Source organism: Aulonocara sp. 'chitande type north' Nkhata Bay, linkage group LG3 (assembly GCF_057382095.1).
Source record: "Aulonocara sp. 'chitande type north' Nkhata Bay isolate Kocher_YH1m ecotype deep benthic linkage group LG3, A_spYH_male_GT1.1, whole genome shotgun sequence".
Lineage (NCBI taxonomy): Eukaryota > Metazoa > Chordata > Actinopteri > Cichliformes > Cichlidae > Aulonocara > Aulonocara sp. 'chitande type north' Nkhata Bay.
In genome coordinates, this window is record NC_141346.1 from 51,712,285 (window position 1) to 51,735,057 (window position 22,773).

The 22,773-nt window shown below is 39.4% G+C and overlaps 1 protein-coding gene across 1 annotated transcript in view; it reads left to right on the top strand.

The window, feature by feature from the left end:
* chrnb1 (cholinergic receptor, nicotinic, beta 1 (muscle)) overlaps positions 1-22,014 on the top strand; it is a 39,964-nt gene extending 17,950 nt beyond the window's left edge. The window contains exons 3-11 of the mRNA XM_086287609.1: positions 315-359; positions 876-985; positions 2,933-3,041; positions 3,142-3,286; positions 3,478-3,663; positions 5,746-5,969; positions 12,804-12,979; positions 17,964-18,111; positions 18,879-22,014. Of these exons, the coding sequence (XP_086143735.1) occupies positions 315-359; positions 876-985; positions 2,933-3,041; positions 3,142-3,286; positions 3,478-3,663; positions 5,746-5,969; positions 12,804-12,979; positions 17,964-18,111; positions 18,879-19,025 (1,290 nt within the window). The 3' untranslated portion in view covers positions 19,026-22,014. The remainder of the gene's footprint in view (positions 1-314; positions 360-875; positions 986-2,932; positions 3,042-3,141; positions 3,287-3,477; positions 3,664-5,745; positions 5,970-12,803; positions 12,980-17,963; positions 18,112-18,878) is intronic.
* Positions 22,015-22,773: the final 759 nt, after the last annotated feature.

Consider the following 22,773-nt stretch of genomic DNA (forward strand, 5'->3'; position numbering starts at 1 on the left):
TTTCACATTTCATTGAATGCTTTGCAGGCAAATTAGGATTCAGTATCTTAACCACAGATACGTTGACATGCACCTTAGAGAAACTGAGGATTGAACCACTGACCTTCTGATTAGTAGACAACCTGCTCTGCCTCCTGTACCACAGCTGCCCTGAATACCATTTTTCAAACTCTCACCACCACAAAACCTGTAATGCCATTAGGGTGTTCTTTGTGCATAACTCTGTATCTGTATCCCTACAAAATGAAAAACGATCTGAAGCAAACAGTTATGAAGTACATACTGAAATGCATATTTTCGCATTTTTATAACAGAATATGAAAAATGAAGAAATGAGCACCACTGTTGTCATGAATCTGGTGAGTCTATTTGCATGCCTGCTCGTCATACTTGCAAATTGAAGTAAATCTTAAGCCGATAGAATGAATTATCCAACAGCTTTCTGAGTGTACTCTAACTGAAAAACTCTTTCACATCACACTGAGCAGCTCATCCGTGACTCCTACTCCAGTGGCAGTATGTTTATTAACACAGGGCCTCGTCTTTCGAGTACAGCTCAGTGCCAATGCACACTGTGCATATAATCAGTAGAACAGTTGGAGTAGTCATAATAGCAGGCAAAATGAAAAAATATGCAAATTGTGTTTTGTTATGCAAGGACAAATGCACAGGGAAGCCATCCCTGTGGAATCTAATTACAGAAGTGGAGAAATGAAAGATAAAGTGATACAATGACAAATTGGTTGCATTTGTTAAAGAAAAGTTTCTGCTTGCTGTCATTTTCTGCTTTAATCCCAACTCTTTTCATGGACTTGTGGATAATAACATCCCTACGTATTAAAAAAAAACAAGCTTTTATAAAAATGTTCAAACAGGAATGGACAGATTATCGGTTGTCATGGAAACCGAAGGAGCACAATGGGATTCAGGTGCTACGCATCCCCTCTGGGAAGGTTTGGCTTCCTGACATCGTCCTCATCAATAAGTAAGTATCAGCATTGCAACTCGCATTAGCATTAGCATCAACGTTAACATTAACAAAGACTTGAAAGGAGAACGTTTTTGATCTCTTTGTTCCATTTTTGTATTTGTATGCAGTGTTTGCAACCTTTTGTACTTACTAATTTACCCCTACCTGAGTGAAATAAACAAGTATTGCCATATAGTAAATATTTTCATATCAAATCCGTATCCATCGTACTATATTGTTTTGAAATTGGACAAATTGCATACCCCTGTAGCTTGTAGCTGCAGGCCACTGGAGACTAGGTGATGGGCCAGGTAAATTATAGTAGTGCTCATGTGTATTGGAAAAACTATATAACACAGCATTAAATTAAAGATTTAGATACTCAGAACAGCAAGTTTAGTCTTTTCCCCATATTGGCTCACGCAGACACGCTCCCATTAACACCACTGTAAATATCCCCACTGCTCCATTCATCAACACTTTATAGGCAATTAAGCAGCATGGCTCCCTAATAACTGAGCTGATAGCACCGCTCAGCTACTTCAGCTTGTGAGGCGTTCATTTGGAACCGCACGGATACACACAAATATGCACGTCCACACAAATGCAAATTTGCGCGTGCTTCTCTTGGGTTGTTCAATGCCGGCCATTTTAGCAGCAGCACTTTCACAGGGACAGATTTTTAGGAGGGCCCGGGGTAAAGACACAAGCTTCTCATTGTTCAATTATCAGAGACATAAAACTCAAACACTGTACACTGACAGAAGGCTAAATCTGTGTCTAATTGACTTGATGTCTTTGTTGTGCATTGTGTTATGAGCCCGACAGCTTAGTATAGGAACAACATTAGCGCTGCACTTACAGTCAAAGTGCTCCATAAAAAGTGTGCAATCTCCATTTAATGCCAATTACAATGTTTAGATGTGGGAGTGGAGATAAATGTTCATATTCTACACAGCCGTGACTTTGCCTTGTCTGTCTCTTTCTAAGCTTTGTCAGAGGAACTGAGATGATAACAAAACAAAGACTACAACTGAGATGCAAACTTTGATTGCTGCTATTTTGCAACTTTATAACTTAAGTCAGCAGCATAGAGAGTTGTTATTGCTTCAGTACTCTAATAATGCCTTGGTGGTGCAGCTGCGGAACAGAGACACCTCACTGTTTGTCACATTTTAGTTTATGCTGCCTGGATTTCCTCACCAAGCCCTCTCAGCTATCTTTGTAAAAGCAAAGTCACAATAAACCATCCATCTCCAGCACAAAATAGATTACTTCCCATAGTACGGAGGGAGGGGGGGTGTCTCTGACCTTTACAGAAAAGTGAAACCAAAAAGTCATTTCTTGTTACAGTTTTACTCAATTGCTCTGTCACATTTTTGAAGTTTTCTTAAAAACACATTTTCCAAAGCAGATCATACATGGAGCAAAACACTATATAAATACAGACCTCTGATAAAGAAAAGAAAAAGTTTTCACAGAACTTTGTGGAGTATGTTCTTAGTGCATCTATAGAAATTAAGACAGTAAATAGCAGCCAGATGTCACCAGCCTAATGCAATTGAGGAACTGATCATCAGCAAGTGTCACCGTGTCTCTAAAAAGTAGAAGTTTTGGCAGTTTGCAGGTCTGGAGCATTCAGCTGTGTGTTAACACAATGCCAAGGAGGTAAAACATCAGCAACGATCTTAGAGAAGCAATTGTTGCAACACATATAAGTGAAACTAATGACAAATGCAGGGACTTTTCGTCTACGAAGAGTCTTATTTAACTGTTAGACAACAGAACAAATGCAATTCATTTGACACAATACAATTTGTGCTATGTTTCAAGATATGTTATGGAATTCTGTGATATGTCACCATCCATAACATACTACAGATTACCTCAACATATAACATGTGATATAGTTTGATTTATTAACCAAAACTGGCTAATTTGTATTTCATGTTTTGTTTTCAGTAATGATGGACAGTTTGATGTGGCCCTGCATGTCCATGTTCAGGTTTACAGTAATGGCAGGGTAACCTGGACTCCCCCTGCTCTGTACTGCAGTTCCTGTGGAGTCAAGGTAATTTACACAGATCTACTATGTATTTATCTTCCATCCAGTTTCGTCTAAGCTTGGACGTTGTTTCCAACTCGTTTAAATGCCAGTTTTTTGTGTCTAGGTAACATATTTCCCATTCGACTGGCAGAATTGCACCATGCAGTTTCGCTCTTACACATATGACTCAACAGAAATCGACCTGCAGTATGCCCTGAATTCAAAAGGCAAGGAGATTCGGGAGATCCAGCTGGACGAGTCTTTCAGTGGTGAGCACTCATGACGTGATACATATATTCTTAAGTAGAAGTACTTCAGATGTATTTTCATGTTACTGTATATTCAAAGCATCGCATTTTTGCATAACCCCTTCTTGTGGTTTGCAAATGTGTTGCTAGTGTAATACGATTACTAAATGCGCTAAAATTAATAGAAATCTAAGCTGTGGATGTTTCTCTAGAGAGTGGTGAGTGGTACGTAAGACACAAGCCAAGCAGGAAGAACACATTTGATGACGAATATGAGGAAATGACTTTTTACCTGATCATCGAGAGGAAGCCTCTGTACTACATCATCAACATCATCATCCCTTGCATCCTGATTACTATCATCGCCATCTTCAACTTCTATCTGCCTCCCGATGCAGGTAAACACTTTACAGAAATTGCTTTCAGATCACTTGATGACTATGAATTAAAGCTCTCTTTATGTGATCGTTATCGTTATGTTATCGTAAACAAGCTCCACCTTGATGTAAAACTGCTAATACCATTTCCCAATTGAGTTTGTGTGGTCGGTTTAAAATGGGCAATCAGGCATTTAGCTAATTATAAACGGATCCAATTTCAGATTAGATAGGTGCTTCGTGGAACACAGTTGAATTGATAACCTTTAAAATGAAGGAGGTAGAAAAACAGCTTAGAGCAATCGGCTTGACTCTGTCCTTTCCCTTATACGCTTACCTTTATGTTTGGACAAGCCTGCTCATTGGGTACATTGATTGATTAGGACACGCATATGCAAAATACAACCTGAGATATTAAAGTTTGACTTAGTACAAAACCCACAGATGTGCAAATATGCATGAACCTCAATAAGGTACACAGATCGGAACATAACATACTGCATTCCTGCATAGCTGCATTAATATTCATTGACATGATACTGTCATTATGCATTGATGTAGGCATGTATTTTAGTATATAAATATATTAAACATTGATAAAGTTATTATTTTCTTGAACAATGATGTAGGCCTATTTTTAGGAGTTTAAAATAGCTATAAAAAGTCATTTTAACACTCTGTAATATTTTTATTTAAATTTTTTGGAACGTGTGGGAAAAAAGTATTGCAGAAAATGTCTGATTAGGATAACTGCTAAACGTATCATAGTTTACTGACCAGTGTGTGCCATCTGCTTTGTTCACTGAAAAAAGCAACCAGGCAAGTGACCTTTAAAAACAACCACTAAGAGTCTTATTGGGATGATCAAGCAAAAGCTTCTTTTTGCTGCTCCCGTATTCACAAGTGGTCGCCACCAGAGATGTATCTGCATATTTGATTGGCGGAACTTTCTGCTGAATCGCCTTCCTGATGCAACCCTCACAGGGATTTGTGTCTCCTACTAGTCTTGAACCAGGGTCATATGAAATGACTGATTTGAACACGCAGTAAAGGGACACATAAACAGCACAGGGAATCGTAGGGTTTGTTTTTTTAATCTCCTCCAGTTTTACATTAATTTTCCAGTGATGCAGAAAGAGATGCTTTGCTTCTCAGTGAGAGGCCACAAACTGCTCTCTTAACATACCAGCTCAACCCTTCTGGGCCCTGTACTATGAAGCAAGTTCAGCATACCCAGGATGCCTTTCTGTTATCTGGATTCATTTACCCCAACGCTGACAGTCAGGATAAGCCGTCACACGGAGTTGGTTAGCAACTTGCTAAATTAACCCTGGGTCTTGGTGTAAATCGTTTGCAGCCAACAGAAAGAAATCCATGCATCCATCCACTCGCTTCCGCTTGTCCTTTTCAGGGTCGCGGGGGGCGCTGGAGCCTATCCCAGCTGTCATAGGGTGAGAGGTGGGGTACACCCTGGACAGGTCGCCAGTCTGTCGCAGGGCCAACACACAGAAACGGAAATACATTAAATTTAAATAAAAAAGTTGTCTCTAAGAAACCAAGAGACATTAGATACTACTGGAAAACCTTAAATCTTCCTATTGCATGTGCACAGAGGTCTGAGGGATCCACCAGGACTGGTAACGCAATTCTATTGGAGAACTAAGTTGATCTCTAATTTTGCAGGAGATTAGATAAGCATAAAGCATAAATTATCATGTGATGCACCCAGGTAAGACGTGAACCACTTTTGCAGTAGATAAAACTGCAGGTTAACCCCGAAGTTACCTTGGTGATGAAATCTGGCCTCGTAGTACAGGCCTGTGGTCATTTACAAACACAGTTCGTACACAGTTTGTACGTGACCACGGAATGAACTAAAGAGCCAATGCTGTGTCACCCAATCAGCCTCACTTAGAATGGGAGATGAATTTTTCATTAGCATCATTGCTAGTAAATTACATTCACCAGATGCTCCTCGAATCTCAGTGAGTTGAAAATGGAACAAACCTTGGCCCGGTAAAGCTTAATGAGTCGTAACACAGGAACAAGAAATGCGCTGTTTCTGACTTTCCTAAATAATTGTGTTTTTTTTTTCTTTGCAAGGTGAGAAGATGGGTTTGTCAATTAATGTGCTGCTCACCCTCACCGTGTTCCTGCTGCTGCTGGCTGATAAGATCCCCGAGACCTCGCTGGGTGTTCCCATCATCGTCAACTACATCATGTTTACCATGGTCCTGGTCACATTCTCTGTCATCCTCAGCGTGGTTGTCCTCAACCTCCACCATCGCTCTCCCAACACCCACATGATGCCAATGTGGGTCCGCAAGGTGAGCGTACATTTCAGGGTCACACAAGCTTAATTTTTGCCTGCTTGGCACATCATCATACAAGACTTCTGAAAGGAAATAATATCTGTGTCTCTTAAGAAATAGTTTTTGTCTTTCTAGCATGTGTTGTTACAGTGTCTTGCATATATACTGTAGGTTGTTCATTTGTGCCAGAACAGCCCAGAAGCACAAGCAATCTTTCTTTCTGTTGTCAGAGGTTTTGTCAGAATACCACCTTTCATTTGCATTGTGAAAATACGTTAAGGCAAGTCATTAAGTGGCCAGCATGTCTGTGAGGAGAGCTGGAAAGGACAGGGGGATATTGGGAGGCTATGTGATAAATGAAAAAAACTTCTAAACATTGAATTATCTGTCAGCAAGGAAGTAGAGCAAGCGGTAGGTTAGGACCATCAACTAGTGATGTGTCCTGTGTGTCGAAGCTTCGAATCGCGCGTCGGGTAATCGCGGGGGCGTTTTTCTGAAGCGCGTATCGAGGCTTGCGTTGATTACGTATGCAGTGACGTTCGAGGCCTCGCGGGCAGTCCGTATCACGTGACTGATTCGGGAACTGGTTCACCGGTTCGCGCCAGATTCGAAATAAAATGGGCAGCAAAACACAGCTGATTCCCTCATCACATCGTGTTGTGGAATTGGATTACGTACATAGCTACTGGAGTACTGGACACAAATTTCTTTATCCAAACTTGTATAAACTTGCTGTGGTTTTTCTTGCAACCCCTGCTTCATCTGTGCCCTGTGAGAGGATATTTTCAAAAGCAGGAGAAATCCTCTCAAAAAAGAGGAACCGTCTTAAGCCCAGCACTGTGGGAAAGCTGCTATTTTTGAATAAAAACAAATGAAAACTTTTCCCTAGTGTCATGAGCACTGTTATACAAGCACATTCACATCACAACTCCCTCCCTTTTTGTTTCCATGTACATTCCTGTGTTAAGCTGCCAATTTATTATACACAAATATTAATTAAATTAATATAATATAAAATTAGTATAATATTAAATATAACTAATATTTAGAGTTCAGTTATTGGTGTCATGAACAATAGTAATTCCTTTATTCATTCAACTTGAAGTGCCACACACTAGTTTGTGTCATTATTGAGATGTACATAAGAATGATTACGCAGTTACACAATCATCCCAAAAACTGTGTACTGATAGTTTCCACTTTCTCTTTTGTATCAGACATACTGAGACAATATTCGGGATAAATAACCATGAAAAACAATTTATTTATTCGGTTTAGCGGTTTACACATCACATCATTATAATCATTGAGCCCGTTTCACTTGAATTGTCCACTTGATGGCGCAGTAGAGCAAATGAATCATCACAATGCTTCGAACCATGAGTCGACCAGTTGGATGGGAAGCTTCAGTTCATCATGAGGCTTCATCTCACCATCACTACCATCAACTCTAATTAGTGTGACCCAAGAGACCATCTATCTTATCTATGCAACTCCAAGGTGAGTTGCATTTCCAACTTCAACAAGACTTCAATATGTTATATGTTTTGTTTAAATTACAGTTAAAAAACACCAGATAATTGCAACAAGACATTGCACGAATGCTAAAGAGACTTTAATGTAATGTCCATATTTTTAGACACACATTTTTCCATATTAGAAATTGGTTGAATGTAGTGAATCATATATACAACCAAGCTACACCTACCAACTTCCTTCAAGCATGACTGCTCCTGATAGTCACAGGCCAAGCAATGATCTTTTTAGGACACTTTTATTACAAATCTTAGAAAGTAGATTCAGTCCATTTGCAGGTTGCGTCCAGATCAACAGAATTAACTTTCTGTGAATTAACTTTATTTTGTACTCAGTCAGATGGTCATGGAATATATGTCACGACTGGGGCAGCAGCCATGTGATGTGTGGAAGGAGGACTCAAATGCAGCACTTATTCAGATGTGAGGGTGATTTATTAAGAATACCGAACATAAAGTGGGGATGGCAAAACAGAACTAAGGATGACCTAAACTGGGAGAAACTGAACCAAAGAGCAACAAACCTGAACATGAAGGGAGGACAGCAGGGAGAGCACGCAGGGGATTCACAGAGTAATGCAGAGGCAAACACACACTATAAATACACAGAGGGACACTGGGAAATCACACACACAGGTGGGAGACACAGCTGGACCTGATTAACCTGACGAGACAGGGGAACACTAACACCAGGGACCAACAGGGGGAGCACAAACCCAGAAACCCACTATCTAAAACACAAAACACAAACCATTCAAAAACAGCCCACAAACAATAATGAAAATAATAACAATAAATACACCAAACACAAAATCACTGAGTCACGGACTCAGGATCATGACAATATAAAAGGCAGAATCTCCAGACTGATCAACAGCTTCCTCATACAAGCTGTTAAAATGTTGAACTCCTGATTAGGATATGTACAGTAAATGCACTACAAGTCAAAAGTTTGGACACATCTTCTCAGTTAATGGTTTTTCTTTATTTTTAACACTTTCTACATTGTAGATACAAACTGAATACATGAAAGATATGAAGCAAGATGTATGGAATTATCTAGCAAAGAAAAAAGTGATAAATAACAAAATGTGTTTTATAGTTTAGATTCCTGAAAGCAGCCACTCTTTGCTTTGTTGACAGCGCTGCAAACCCTTGGCCTCGTCTCAGTGAGCTTGATGATGAAGCTGAAATGGTTTTCGGGGTTCATTTGTGGAATTTGTTGGCTTCTTAATGTGTGACCTAAACCCAATGGAGATGGTTTGGGGTGAGATGGACCCCAGAGTGAAGGCAAAAGGACCAACAAGTGCTCAGCATCTCTGGGAACTCCTTCAAGACTGACGACCTCATGAAGCTCATTGAGAGAATGCCAAGAGTGTGCAAAGCAAAGGGTGGCTACAGGGTCAGGCTGAGTTCAGACACTAGATTGTACATGAAAAGACCAATCATGAGATGTGGCTCACAGAAAAAGTACTACCTCTACTCCATAGTACCTCTACTTCCCCTTTAGTAAATTAATTGGGGAAAAAAATTTACTAATTTGATACAAAGAAGCTTATGAGTAACCTGAGGGTTAGGAAGTATATTTCTACATTGTGAACATGCATGAAAACTAAAATCAAGACTCCACCTCAAAAAATTATATTTTACCAGCAGTTGTTAGCATCTTGAAAATGGTCACTGTCTTGTATATTCAAATGGCTAATGGGTCATCATGTTAAAGACTGTGCACCTGAAATACATAAATTAAACTTTGGCATTAATTTGGCTTTGAAAGCTGTGTTAGCGTGGGTCGAGGCAGACTACTCAATTAGGTCCACATAGTTCTCGACACTTTAAACGTCATGTTATACCATTAACCTCCATCAGTTGCTGTTGCCCCCAGTGTACATTGTGTGAAGCTAATTACAGGCGTAAGTAGCAGCTCTGTGCTTTGGTCCAAGTTCTGTCATGGTTTCAGGGTACATTCACCACAGAAAGGCTCCCACACACTGGGCAGATTGAACTGCTTGGCGCCGGATTGATGAGGAAAAGGAGGAGCATAGATTCTGTTTCACTCCTACTCGTGGGTAATTAAAGAAACAATAAAATGTGAAAGGAAGACATTTTTGGACGCAAAACATTAGAAAGAAACGAATGATTAATTTTGTATTTATTGTTTCTGTGTTTCAAAAGCCTAATTTAAGGCTGGTCAATCAGCCACTAAAAGAACAAATATTTAAGTTTAAGGAAAAAAACTTCCTGTAATGGCCACCAGTCCTAAAGTGAGTGTGTCTCAGAGAAAATGACCAAATTTATGTAGTAGGCTGTCTAGAGCCTGTTAAATGGTGTTTGTTTCCATATCTGATTTCAATATTAATCCCTATTAATGACTAGTATGAAATGTACTGGGGTAATTTTTTTATGGCCTAAAGTTATGTTTCTCCTTCAGCGTTTGCTTGTATTCAGACACAAAGCAGCTGGCTCTTCAGATTTCTGCTACGTATGCTTTTTGTTTAATCCCATTATTGCTTGCTAAAATTTGTTGCACATTTAATATCACAGTTAATTACTGATGCACCTGGTGACACAGCTAACAGTGACACTCCAAATATGGTCATATCCTATTTCAGCATTTCAGCCCATCTCTAGGTAGACATTAACTGTGCTGCTCTTTATTCCACCCCCATCTTGGTGGCTGAATTCAGTGTTTCGTTTTCTTTCTCCAGACAGTCACTACAGACGACTAGGACACCTCCTCCTTCTGTTCCATCACCAGGTGATGCTTTAGATGCTCTCGAGTGCAGAGCTTACGTCTCTCTGTGGTGTCTGCCCGAGCACCACACACACTCAACAGCAATACTATCAGAGTTTTAGCAGCCATTGTTGAGGAATACGGTCTTTGTAGATGAAGTGCTGCTCTCCGAGGTGCTGTTTCCTCTCTTATTTTCACTGCTCATTGTCAGCCAAGCTGTGGGAAATCAGACAGATGTCACACAGTATCAGTAAGGAAGAAAGTTGAGAGACAATTGGGGATTTTCTGACATTTCTCTGCTTGATCTATGATAATTACTAACAATATTTTGAATGTCTAATTGATAGTGCCATTGTATCATTTCTATGGAAAATGTTCATAAATGTCCCAGTCAGTCCGTCTGTTTCTTTCGGCATTTCTGACTTGAAATCTCACACATTCCACTTCCACTCTGGCCTGAACAAACTCCTGAGAGAAAGATTTTCCTATAAATGCTCCATTTTCTTCACCAACGACTGTCTGTGACCATCTACTCTTTACTGCTGCTGTGGGAGTGAACAAAAATAGTAAAGTTTATTAAATTTTATTTAAATTACATTAAAAAAGGACCCTCCATCATGTCTCAGAGCTCTCAGTCAAGTCTATCAGGCTCCAGCGAGTGACTCACTGATGTGCTGCCTCGGACTGAGAGCTAGGAAACATGGCAGAAACAGCAGGTGAAACTAACGCATACTGGAAGTTGTATAAAGGCGTGGACGTTTGGTTGTAAATGAACTCAAAATCACTATTAAATTCGCTATTGAGTTTTTGCCAGTTTATGTTCCTCGCCAGGGGGCTATTATTGACATCCATCTGTCAATACTGGTGAGCCAGGAGTTCTTTCACAAAAAGAATATGAAAGCACTTCAAAGCGCAGATAGAGCAGCCATTTACAGCATTTATGATATTGATCAAGGCTAAAGTTCAACCCTGACGTGCTGTTTTATCATTGACTCCCTTGATATTGATATCAAAGGAGCTCCAAGTCCGACAGCTTCTGATGAAGACTCAACGCACTTAATTTTTATCATGTCCTATCAAACTGTTTTTTCTGTTTTAATTACACTCCCTTGTGCCCAGGACAGCCTGAATCCTTTACTGAAGTGCTTCACTGAAGCACACAGACTTATGTACTGTGTTCGAAGAAAACCTCGAAAGGAGACTTTGAAGAACTGGAAAGCATTACCCATTTAGTTTCTCCACCCACATCATTCAGCAGCAACTGCTTTCAAAGGTTATCTTACTGCAAAATTCAATATTTAGAACTATTTGTCATCTCTAATAGGCAAATACAGGGCAAGTGCACTCCAGCTGTCCCCTTAATCATGAAACAAGAATCCTAACAAATGGACTTTTAATGCCAGCAAAGATGATGGATCCATGAGGTGTGAGTGCTAACAAGCTATTGACTGAAAATATACAGCAAATAACCTTCTGTGGTCTTTTTTTAGCAAAAGAAATGCACATCTACACATTCATAAATGAATGCTATGAAATGTGTTTTTTAACATCTCGAAACTGCTAAATTCTGAAGATGAGCATAGAGTTTGCTCAGACAGGCCACAAAGAAAAGCCTAGCAACAATTCCAGCAAATGAACCAATCTCAGAGCCAGTCCACAGCATCTGAAGGCTAAGCTGATCTTATATAGGGTGCACTATTTAATCTAGAGAGGGCAGGAATCACCAGACATGCCACAATATGATATTAACACAATATTTCATTCATGATTCGATATTAATGTGACTTTTACTGTGTATTGAAATAACATATATTGCAAGTTATCAACTTTTTCTAGTCCAACTTATGCCCTTAAATTTAAACTAATCAATTAGCCAATCAGACAAAAGTTATCTTACTGAGATGAGATTTTTAAGCATACCAACCAAAAACCTGCCAGAAATGTTGCATGTTGGCAATTGCATGCAGTCTTTTTCTGATAATACAGCAATTCACTGTGATAAATTGTAGAAAATCAAATACATGTTAATGTCTACATAGTCAGAAATTCAAATTTAAGTAACTTCATAGGAATAGGAAATCCCAGTATCACATTTGCAAGCTGCTTTGCCACCGCCTCCACCCCAGCTCCTGCTTCTACATTTATCACTTTATACTTTGCATGTATGTGTGGAAGAGCAGGAAAACCCTAGAACAGAGCCATGCTGACAAATATGATAAATGGTAAATGGACTGATTCTTATATAGTGCTTTTCTACTCTCCCGGAGTACTCAAAGCGCTGTATACAACATGCCTATATATAAATGACTGCGCATGGAAACATGGTGTTTCGGCAACCCTGATGAAGGCCACAAGCCGAAAGTGTTGGTCTGCAAATAAAGCTGTTCCCTTGTGTTTTAAATGTTGCTGGAGTCTTCACCTCACCAGATCATTGTCCCCCTCCACGCAGTCTTGGAAGTAGGTGAGGTTGTTCCTAAAACCTGGGGATCTCTCCACATGGAAACAGTCTTCTGGCCGAACTGTCTTTAATGGGAATTGTAAAAGTATCTCTGTTCTTTTTTGCCTTTACTCTCCACCTAGATCTTCATCCACATGCTCCCTCCTTACCTGGGCATGCTGCGGCCAAAGGTGGAGACCCCCCTGTCTCTGGAGACCGTACCCCGCCGGGAAAAAAAAGTCACTGCAATTAGCATAGCTTCTGACGAATACTTCATCCGGAAACCTGACTCTTCCATTTTATTTCCCAAACCCAACAGGTAAAGCCAGGCTTATACGTGCACATGCTTGCTCTCGTGGTTGTGAGTGTGCCTGGATTTGGTTTAGCCTGCATGTTTGAAGAAAAAGCAAATGAACCCAGAAACAGCATGTGTGAAGTGGAGCAGGTGAACAGTTGTTGATTCAGGCAAAACCCGGACAGATGGATATGAAGAGATTCCATTCATCATTAGTAGGATGAGAAGCGACTGCTCTTGTCTCTGTTATGTCTTATGGGATTCTTGAAGTGAATCACATACTGGTATATAAGTTTAATTCCATTATATATATATATCATTAGATGCGTTTTCCAAATATTACTTTAGAAACAATACTTGTGCAGTAAAATAAGATCAAATACATTAAGAATAAACAAATTTGATTTGATGTCATGTCGAAATGGATTCAAATATATATCACTTTAGTGTCTACACAACCTTGCACTCATAGAAGTTCAGGTTTCCTCCTTAGCGCTTACCACCTCAACTTAAGACGAATTAAAATTCTGTTATATTTTAGGTGCTTTTTTCACTTTGAATTAAATTCAACAGTGTTTAAAAGCACAGAGCCTCTTGAACAGACAAACACCATATTTAAAGATACCAAATGCTACCATAATAGCAGCAGCTGCAGCACAAGAAGTAATTCCTCTCCTCTTCTGTCACCTATACGTGCACACATTTATTACATTGTGCTGCATAATATATTCTCTCAGTGAGGCCAACGAAATCTATCCAATGTTTTTTGGCTCACAATAAGGAAAAAGAAGAAGAAGAAGAAGAAGAAAGAAGATCCCTGTTCATTAGCTATAAGGGCTTTTCTACACTACCTGAGAACATTTATTCAGAATATGAGAACCATCTCCACATTCTCACATATTTAGAGTCATGTGAAAACGAAGGTACACCCCGTTTCAATTCTAAGGTTCTATATATCAGGACATAATTATAAATGGTTCTAGAAATATTTAAATACAAGCTCAGATGACAAAAATACAACATATTACACAGTGTCATTATTTATTTAACAAAATCAAAACCAAAATATGTGTAAAGGAAAGTTATGGATGCACTTTAGCCCACTCATTTTTTACAAAAATACTTAATTTTTTTGTGGCAGTTTTCCTGATGAGAGAATTGAAAAGACAACGTATATAACCACATGTGAAACGCCTGTATCATCCCATAATCCAATACAAGGTTTAACTAACTAAAAAAAGAATTGGGTCCAAAAACTATTTTCAGGTTTCTCTATTCCACACGGTCAGAAGTCTCCATACAGACTCAAATTAAACACTTAAATTGTTTAATAAACGGAGATGGAGGTTCCACATTGTCTTTTAACTTAACAAGGCTCGACTAAAATTTGCAGCTGTTCACTTGGACAAGCCGAGCCAGAAAGGTTTTATGGTCCAATGAGACAAACACTGAGCTATTTGGTACAATGACAGGAGGCATGTTTAGAATAAAGGTGAGGATTTAAAGGTAACACTGTACCAGCTGTGAGGCATGGTGGTGGTAGCATCATGCTCTGGGGCTGGTTTGCTGCCAGTGTTACTGGTTGATTCCACATTAAATGCATTAATTAAGGCTCAAGTTCATATAGTAGGTTATGTCTGAAGCCCTGGTTTCCCCAGCCTCCATCTGTCATTGCTCTTAATAAACTTTTATCACATCACATCTGTTCCTTCTCCTCCTGCATCTCCATTTTCATCTACACTGAGAGATCCAGGCAGTTTGTGTGTGTTTGTATTTAAATGCACTTTACTTCATCCACTATACTTTATGTACTTTTGCTATGCCAAAATATTTTACTAAATGCACTAAAATATCTTCTTTGAAGTCTCATATTGTCACATATTGTATCGATGCCCTTTCTACTGAAGCTTAAACTGTCAAATCATCATTTATGGAGCTGTTGCAAAGAAGGAACAGATTGGCTGTTTAAGATCTCCTTCTGTGAGGTCTTTCTGACCTTTGTTTTATTCAGTGACAGATGTCTGAGTGTCAGTAATGACTACTGCCAAGGTCTTATCTTTATTTAAAGTACTCTGAGATGTTACAATATATATATATATATATATAGCTTTATAAACCCAAACACCTCCACTGAAACGCAGTTTGCAGGTTTACATCAAAAGTTCCACAGAGGGCTGCCGATGATGTTGAGTAAAGAGCTGGATGCAGGCCAGTGTTGCACAATTTGGCAACAAATTGAATTACAGTAACCCCAGTCTCGATCCTTTGTGCATGAAAATTCTTTGACCTTCCTTAAGTAGTTACATAGGGTGGGGACCTGTATGTCTTCCCAATCAGCCATACGACACTGTCAACTAACGTAGATTCCTGCTTCTCTCACAATACACCATGAAGTTTGCTTCACAGTGTAGCTGTCCCTCAATCTCTACTCCTGGGAGAAATTAGATATGTCTAGAGGGAAAGAATCTTTGCTAAAACAATAATGACCCACCCAAATGGACTCTGACACATTAGAGTCACTGTCTAGGTGAATGAACAGTGAGGGGGGAGGGGCTCTGTTAGAGGAATTTGATGAGACAGCAGTATCTCTCTTGGGTCCACACGTACATTCGCGCGCCTCTCTTAATTGGGTTTAGTGCATGTCTTGGCACCAGATGCAGCCAGTTTTAGTTGAATTAGTCTCCTGAATACTCATTTACTTCTCGCTGATGAAGTGCTGCTTTGAGCCGTACAGGAGGGAAAAGGGAGGAGGGGGTTAAGAGGCCACACTGTGTCTCCCCCTCCCTTTTTCCTTTCTCTCTCAACCTGTTAGGACTTCATCCTTCTTAGGTCACAGATTCTTCACCTGCCACACTCGCAGGATGAGCAGCGGTGGCAGCGCTGCGTTGCAAACCTCTAATTTCATGCAAAGAATACCAAGCAGCTGTCTCCTCTGTCCTGCCTGAGAGGTTACCACTTTTAACGTTGTGCTACACTGCCCTCTGGTGGATACCTGCCTATCTTGTCAATCTTTTTTGGTTTTTTTTGGTTTTTTGCAATGTTTTTTAAAGGAGGTGTTTAATATTTGAGGTGTTTCATAAGAAAACCAGCTGCTCTGCCTTTGTAGAGGTTATTGAATGTCAGGTGAAAATCCATAAAGTTTTAGGCTGGAACTTAAGCAATGCTACTCAGAAAAGCACTTCAGCTGTGATGTGCTTGCATGCTGTATGACTTCGTAAGTTCATAGAAGTATAGGAGGTCTTAGTGTGTCTTTCTGCTGAAGGCAACAAGGACATAATTAATGTGCCATTGTTGAAGGACATGCTGCATGATTCCGTGCAAGAATTATTACCGAAAAATTATAGAATGAGTTATGTAATGTAAATGATCAACTGTGTGAAGCAAGACTATATCAGTGTTCAACAAGAAGTCTGAATTCCATCCTCCTGATGATAACAAGTTGAATTCATAAGAAACGTTCTGATCTGAACAGAGGTTTGTGAAATAGCCAAGAAAAAGTAAAATGTTTTTATGTTCATGACAATGAATTGTTAAGTTATGGTTTTTTTTTCATGGTATTGAGCACATATTTGAAAGTAATACATTCCAGGAGCATACATTTTTGGGGGGTAGAAAAAGAAGGAAAGTGTAAGACTTGTTGTGTTGCTAGTGCGAGAGTGTGCTGACTAACTTAGAAACACGGTCTTTCTCTTGCTTTTAAATCCAGACACATGAGAGCAGACTGATAGAAATAATGCCACAATGCCCATTTTAGTACAATTAACATTTTTGATACTAGACTGACACACTTGCTGTTGTTTGACCAGATGTTAAAGCTGGCTAACATTCATAATTATAGTGCTAGTAGTAACAGGGCATTCACATGTGTACGTTACTTCTTGGCTGGATGGCGGGAGCTCTTGATTTTTAGTTGAGCACATTTACTTCCAGATTGTCATAGCAACGGTAACTCATCAATGACAAGGCAGGCTTCAGTTAGCAGTTAGCATGATCTAATCTAACTATATATTACAAATTTTGGTCATATTTAACGACTTGTTTGATCATATTGTTATGGTGCTGATGACGAATTAACTTCTAATAACAGGCTTGTCTGAGGTTATTGGTGAGAGTCATAAAATTTCATGCATTATTTATTCAAAACAATGTTAAATACCCTTTAACAATAAATTACTCACATCATAAATACATGTATTTAAATATGTAAACTACATATGTATTAATTTGTATAAATATAAAATGTTTTGTAATTGTAAACAATTGTAAAAAAGCATTTTGGATATTTTGTTTTAACTAGTCTGAAAGCAGACATGATAATAATAAAATAAAATAAAATAATAATTGCAAATTATAAAGTTCAATAATAGTGCCTTCGAAGATTGTCTTTTTGCGATGTAACTAACTGACGTAACACATTTTTTACTTTCTATGTTTTGAAAATAAAGAAATGAAAAATAACTTGACCTCTAAAGTTAGAACTGTCACGTTAATACAGTATTTATAACTGACAGCAGAGTCACACAGGTACACACAACACCTTTCTACTAGCTTCTCCCAATAACTCCTGGCACCCAGTAGCAGCTGACAGTTGGTAACTAAGGGCAACAACTAAACACAGAAACATGCACACACACACACACACACACACACACACACACAGAGCAGCTTGGTCAGCATGTGAAGGGCAGCGCCTTGTACAAACTCGCAGAGGGGGACCCGGGGAGCTCCTCTGACCTTCTCATTATTCCTCTGTGGTTGACAGTAAAGTGCAAAGGAGACGCGCAGCCCAGCTCATAAAAGCTGAGCTATTTTACAGCTTTTAATTAGCGTGGGCTGACACCTGCTCACACATCGCTACATTCTGCACGCTCGTGTGCATTTGTTGTCTTTGGGTGTTGACACTCTGTCTTTTTCCTGAATCCGTCCAGACATATATATTTACCATCACAATATTTTGTTTATTATTGATACTTTTCTGTAACATTATTATAATTGTGCTGTCATGAAGGTACCAGCCGGATGGCATATGCACAGACCTGAGGAAGTTCATTGATGGCCCCAGTAGCTACCTTGCACTACCTGATGAGCTCAAGTCAGCCATAGAGGCCATCACATACATAGCCGAGGCTCTGCAGGCTGAAAAAGACTATGAAGCGGTAAGTTTGAATGTTTGAGCACGTTTAACCTTCTAAGATCCACAAGGTCACATCTGGAGTGAAGGGCAGGGTTTGATCATTTCGAGCATTCAACAGATAAAGCTTAATCACTGAATATCTAAGTTGTCTTTAGTTTTTTTTTTTTTTTTTTCTCTCTTCCCCCCCTTCTCACCGTCTCTTCTCCCCTTTGGTTTTCTTTCTTCCTCTCCCCCTCTTTCTTTCATTCTTTCCCCCTGTCCTATTAAAAAAAAAAAAAAAAAAAAAAAAAAGGATGACAAAGGATGAACTGAAGCTCCGCCATCACGTGATGTCACATGCTGCTGTTTCTGATGTCACTTCAAAAAAAAAAAAGAAAAAAAAAAAAAAAAAAGTGATGACCCCTAACCCTAAACATAAACCAAGCAAAAGTGTTTTTGTAATGCATATCACTTAGAATGACAGTTTTCTTTGTCCCCTAATTGTCAAGATTTGAGATGACATTTTTGAGGAGAACCAACATATTATCACAGGGTTAGGGTTAGAGCTATCATTTACTTAAACCTTAGAGCATTAATATGTTTATTGTCCTTCCAGTTTTTTCTTCCTCTCTACTTTTTATCTGAACAACATGGCTTTATTTCTGACGTTTGTACTGTTGTCTTTTTGTCTCTTGTGTCTGTCTGTCTTTTGCCATTTTCCCACTGTTTTCCTTTCCTTATATTCATTTTCTTTCTATTGTACCCATTCTTTCTCTTTTTAATCTCTTGTCTTTCGCTGGCCTCTTTTAGCTGAAAGAAGATTGGCAATATGTGGCAATGGTGGTGGACCGGATGTTCCTGTGGATTTTCGTCGTTTTCACCACTGTGGGCACGCTGGCCATCTTCGCCGATGCTAGCTTCAACCATACCCCTACGGACCCCTTCAAGCCCTTCTGAAGCACAGGGGTGTCTGATTTTCATGAACCATGTTGCTGGAAGTTACGAATCCCTTGATGTACATGTAGAGGAAGACAATTGTAACTGTTAAAATAAGTACAGTTTCCAATGCATTGCCTCATCACAAAACACACAATGCCTTTTTAAATTATAGCTGTACTAGTACTTAAAGGGCCAGTAACTGACAAACCATATGGATTTTATGGTGTTCTTTTTAGATTTGTAGAATTTTAAACTTTTACTGTGTTTGTTAGATTTGGGAGAAAAGCTTTCAAAACCCCAAATTCATATAATGTACTTTGCAAGCCTACGATTAGGGTTATAAGTTAGGACTAAATAAGGTCTATGGTCTAGATAACCCCAACCCTAGCTCCATTCATAGGCAATTACAATATGCAATTTTTGTGTTTATATAATTGCTTTCCAAGTTTTCTCATTATAGAAACAAAGACAATAATCGGACACACAGAAATCAAAAACAGCTGAAAAAAAAAACCCCAAACAGTTTTGGCTTCAACCAAAATAAATGGCTAGGTTTCCACTGTAAGGACTTGGATACCAGAATGTTAACAGGGTTACACTCTGTTGCAGACATGGACACACCCATCATCCTATGGTGAAATTTAGTTAATTTGGGGCGATAATTTTCATCGATGCTGACTCTACCTGACTCAACCAGAATTTGTAAAAGAAAACAAAGAAAATAACAATTCTGATGTACATCACATGAAAACCTACTTACATTTCACAAGTCTCCAAACTATTTAGTCAGGGTAGGTTTACCTCAGAAGATTAATCTGGCCCAAAGCCTTCTCCTAATTCCAGATGTGTTGCCAGTGACAGTTTGTATGTTAAATTTTTAAAATAATTAAAATAACAAAAAATAATAAATGCATTGATGAAATTGCATGAAATGTAACTACTAAACCAATGTTAGCATACCATACATGCGTATAAATGCTACAATATAAACTACCAGCGTGGGATTTTTTTATTTTGTTATTAGCTGTAGTAGGGTTTGAAGTGTGGCTCCAGGACTGGGTGTTCATATGTGGTGTTAACACATAAACACCAAGACAAACCAGGCCCTATAATGAGCGTGCTGCAAGCCCATGTCAGAATGTGCTGGAGAGTGGCACATGCTTTGCGGTATATTTCTGCAGACACAGTAATCCTCTGCATTTCAGGCATTGGTGTATGTAACGGAGCAGCACACCAACCCCATTCATCTGCTGCACCAACAGCCAATGGAATTCCCAATAATAGAGAAGACTCGTGCCTCTCGGTGCCTCGTTTTGTCTGGACACACGCATGCTGCATGTCCCTTTTACCACACCTGTCCTCTTGGTCTTGTGCTTTCATTTTGCTTTTGTCTTTTAAATAGAGATCTGAGGGGAGAATATCAAAGGCTCCATCTGTTCTCAGAATGCTATCACCTGCCCACCCTGCTATTAATATCCCCACATGTTGGCACTGGTCACCGGACACTACTGCATGGGCTTCCCTGTTATTTCTCTGTGTAAATACACTCTCTCACTGAGATCTATTAGCGCAAGTATTTGGGGGCTGAAATTCTGCCAGTCCACGGCAGCCCACCTTGGCGACAGCACTGATAGCCCCTCAGTATTATAGACCACCATATGTGACGTTATCGCTACACTAGTGGTTGAATTGCACTTGTTCCCTTTCCCGTCTAACACATAACCTTCTATGAAAGAGTAGCTTTGAGAAGCCAGGCTGCACAAAAACAAACACAGAGGTCATTCTGAATGATGTATTCACGCTGAGAATGGCAGCTCAGAGGAGGTCAAGTCAGAGGCATTTTCCCCTCACTTAAGTTTCAATCTGCTGTTGATTTATAGTTTTATGTTTTCACACTGGAAAGGCTCACCAGCATGAGGGAGAGAGGATGGAATGACCCAACTGAGAGGAGAGAAATTTAAAGGCAGAGACAGAGAGTAGGGGATGGAGGAAAGATGAACTTTATGAGGCTTGAAATATAGACATCAGCTTCGTAAAAAGCAACACGAAGGATCAGAGATAGAGCAGAATCCGGAGTTCACTCGGGGGCCTTTGCTTCATCGATCATTACGCTTGTAGTCCTCGCAGCCCTCTATGGCAAAAAACATCCATCTCCATTTTTATACTTTCATCCACATCTTTTCTTGCCTCGAGCTCACATCAAACTCAGAATCAGCAATGCTGAGGTGCTTTTTACTAAGACCTCTCCATCAGTATTGGCATCACCTCCCTGCTCCTGCCAAGAAGTTTGGTAATTCTAGATTTCATCACGCCACAGTATCTGTGAAGCAGAGCCTTTCATTTTCAGCTCCTTAAATCACAGTGTGACTAAAGCCATAGTTTTTATAGGAATTTGTACCTAAAGAACAGACAAACCCCATCACTTGTGCTGTTTAGAAAGATTCTCAAAACAAGTTTATTTCATAATTTAATCAATTTAGGTTTTTTTTACCAGAACATCAACATTGTTTTAAACAGTAAAAAAAAATATATTTCACTATTTCTATGAACATAAATATAAATAAGCATAGCATTAACTGATGGAGGTCACAAAGTCAAACCTAGTCTACAATCCCTGCAGATCAGCTGATACTGTTCTACGCACCCAACTTTGCAAATCTCATATATTGTAGGGATTAAACTTTAGCCTGTCTATGGTTGCTGTGACACTGCAAGTTGCTTTGCAGCCCCCCTCCACTCCTGCTCTTCCTCTTCATGTTGTAGCTGACTTAATCAGTGTCAAATCTGTGAATGCCTGCTTTTGTCTGTATCTCTGTGCCACTTCCTTTCTTCTGTGTGGAGATGACCTTTCTAAATGTTGATGGGTTTGTACGCCATGTCACGCAAAAAACGTTGACGCACATGGAAATAACAATCGTCTTTGACAGGCACGGCCTTGAAATATTGTTTTGGTTTAAAATCATTTTTTATTTTTAAATTGCATAATCGATTTTGCTACTTTTGATTTGTAGGAAAATTAGACAATAAATTCAGTGTTTGTGGTGGTTCGTCGCTGTCTCTCTCTTTATATTCAGGATTACTCAAAAAATGGTGGATCTGCGTAAAAGATGGGCTTGGAAGGATTCTATATCAATGCAAGGACACAGACAATATTAAGCTGAAATTAAAAACACTGACCTTCTGGATCCTGGGGCTCAGTTCCTGCATGATATGGATGAAGTTTTGAGTCTTGGTGGATATAAACTGCTCTTATTGGTGTCACACCACTAGGGGGCAGCAGCTGGGAAGTCAAAATTCCACACATAGTGCCTTTAAATTACTGCATTTTCCCCCCAGGATACTTTTGCACACCTGTTTAAAGGACATAAAATAAAACTTTGATGACAAGCTATTCCTGTAAAACTAATGAGCTTAATAATTTTTTCATTGTCCACCTTTTCAGAAAACTGCTTAATATTTGAAAACCAATTTAACTCAGGGATATAACAGCCAGATGATACCACACACAGCACAGTGCAATGGGTATGACTGCAACAACCCCTAAGGTGGGAGGCTGAAAATGAATATTTAAAGCCTGAAGGAGGTAGAGAAGATTTGATTTACCAGGGAAGATGAATAGCTGAAGGGATCAAGCAGGCATTTAAAGTTAAGAGAGCCAGAGAAGCCACCTACAGCATGACCCACGTCAGCTTTACAGCACCACCAATCATCCTTCGCCTACCGACAACCCCCCAATCAACTTCCCAAAAATATCTCCATTGTCATA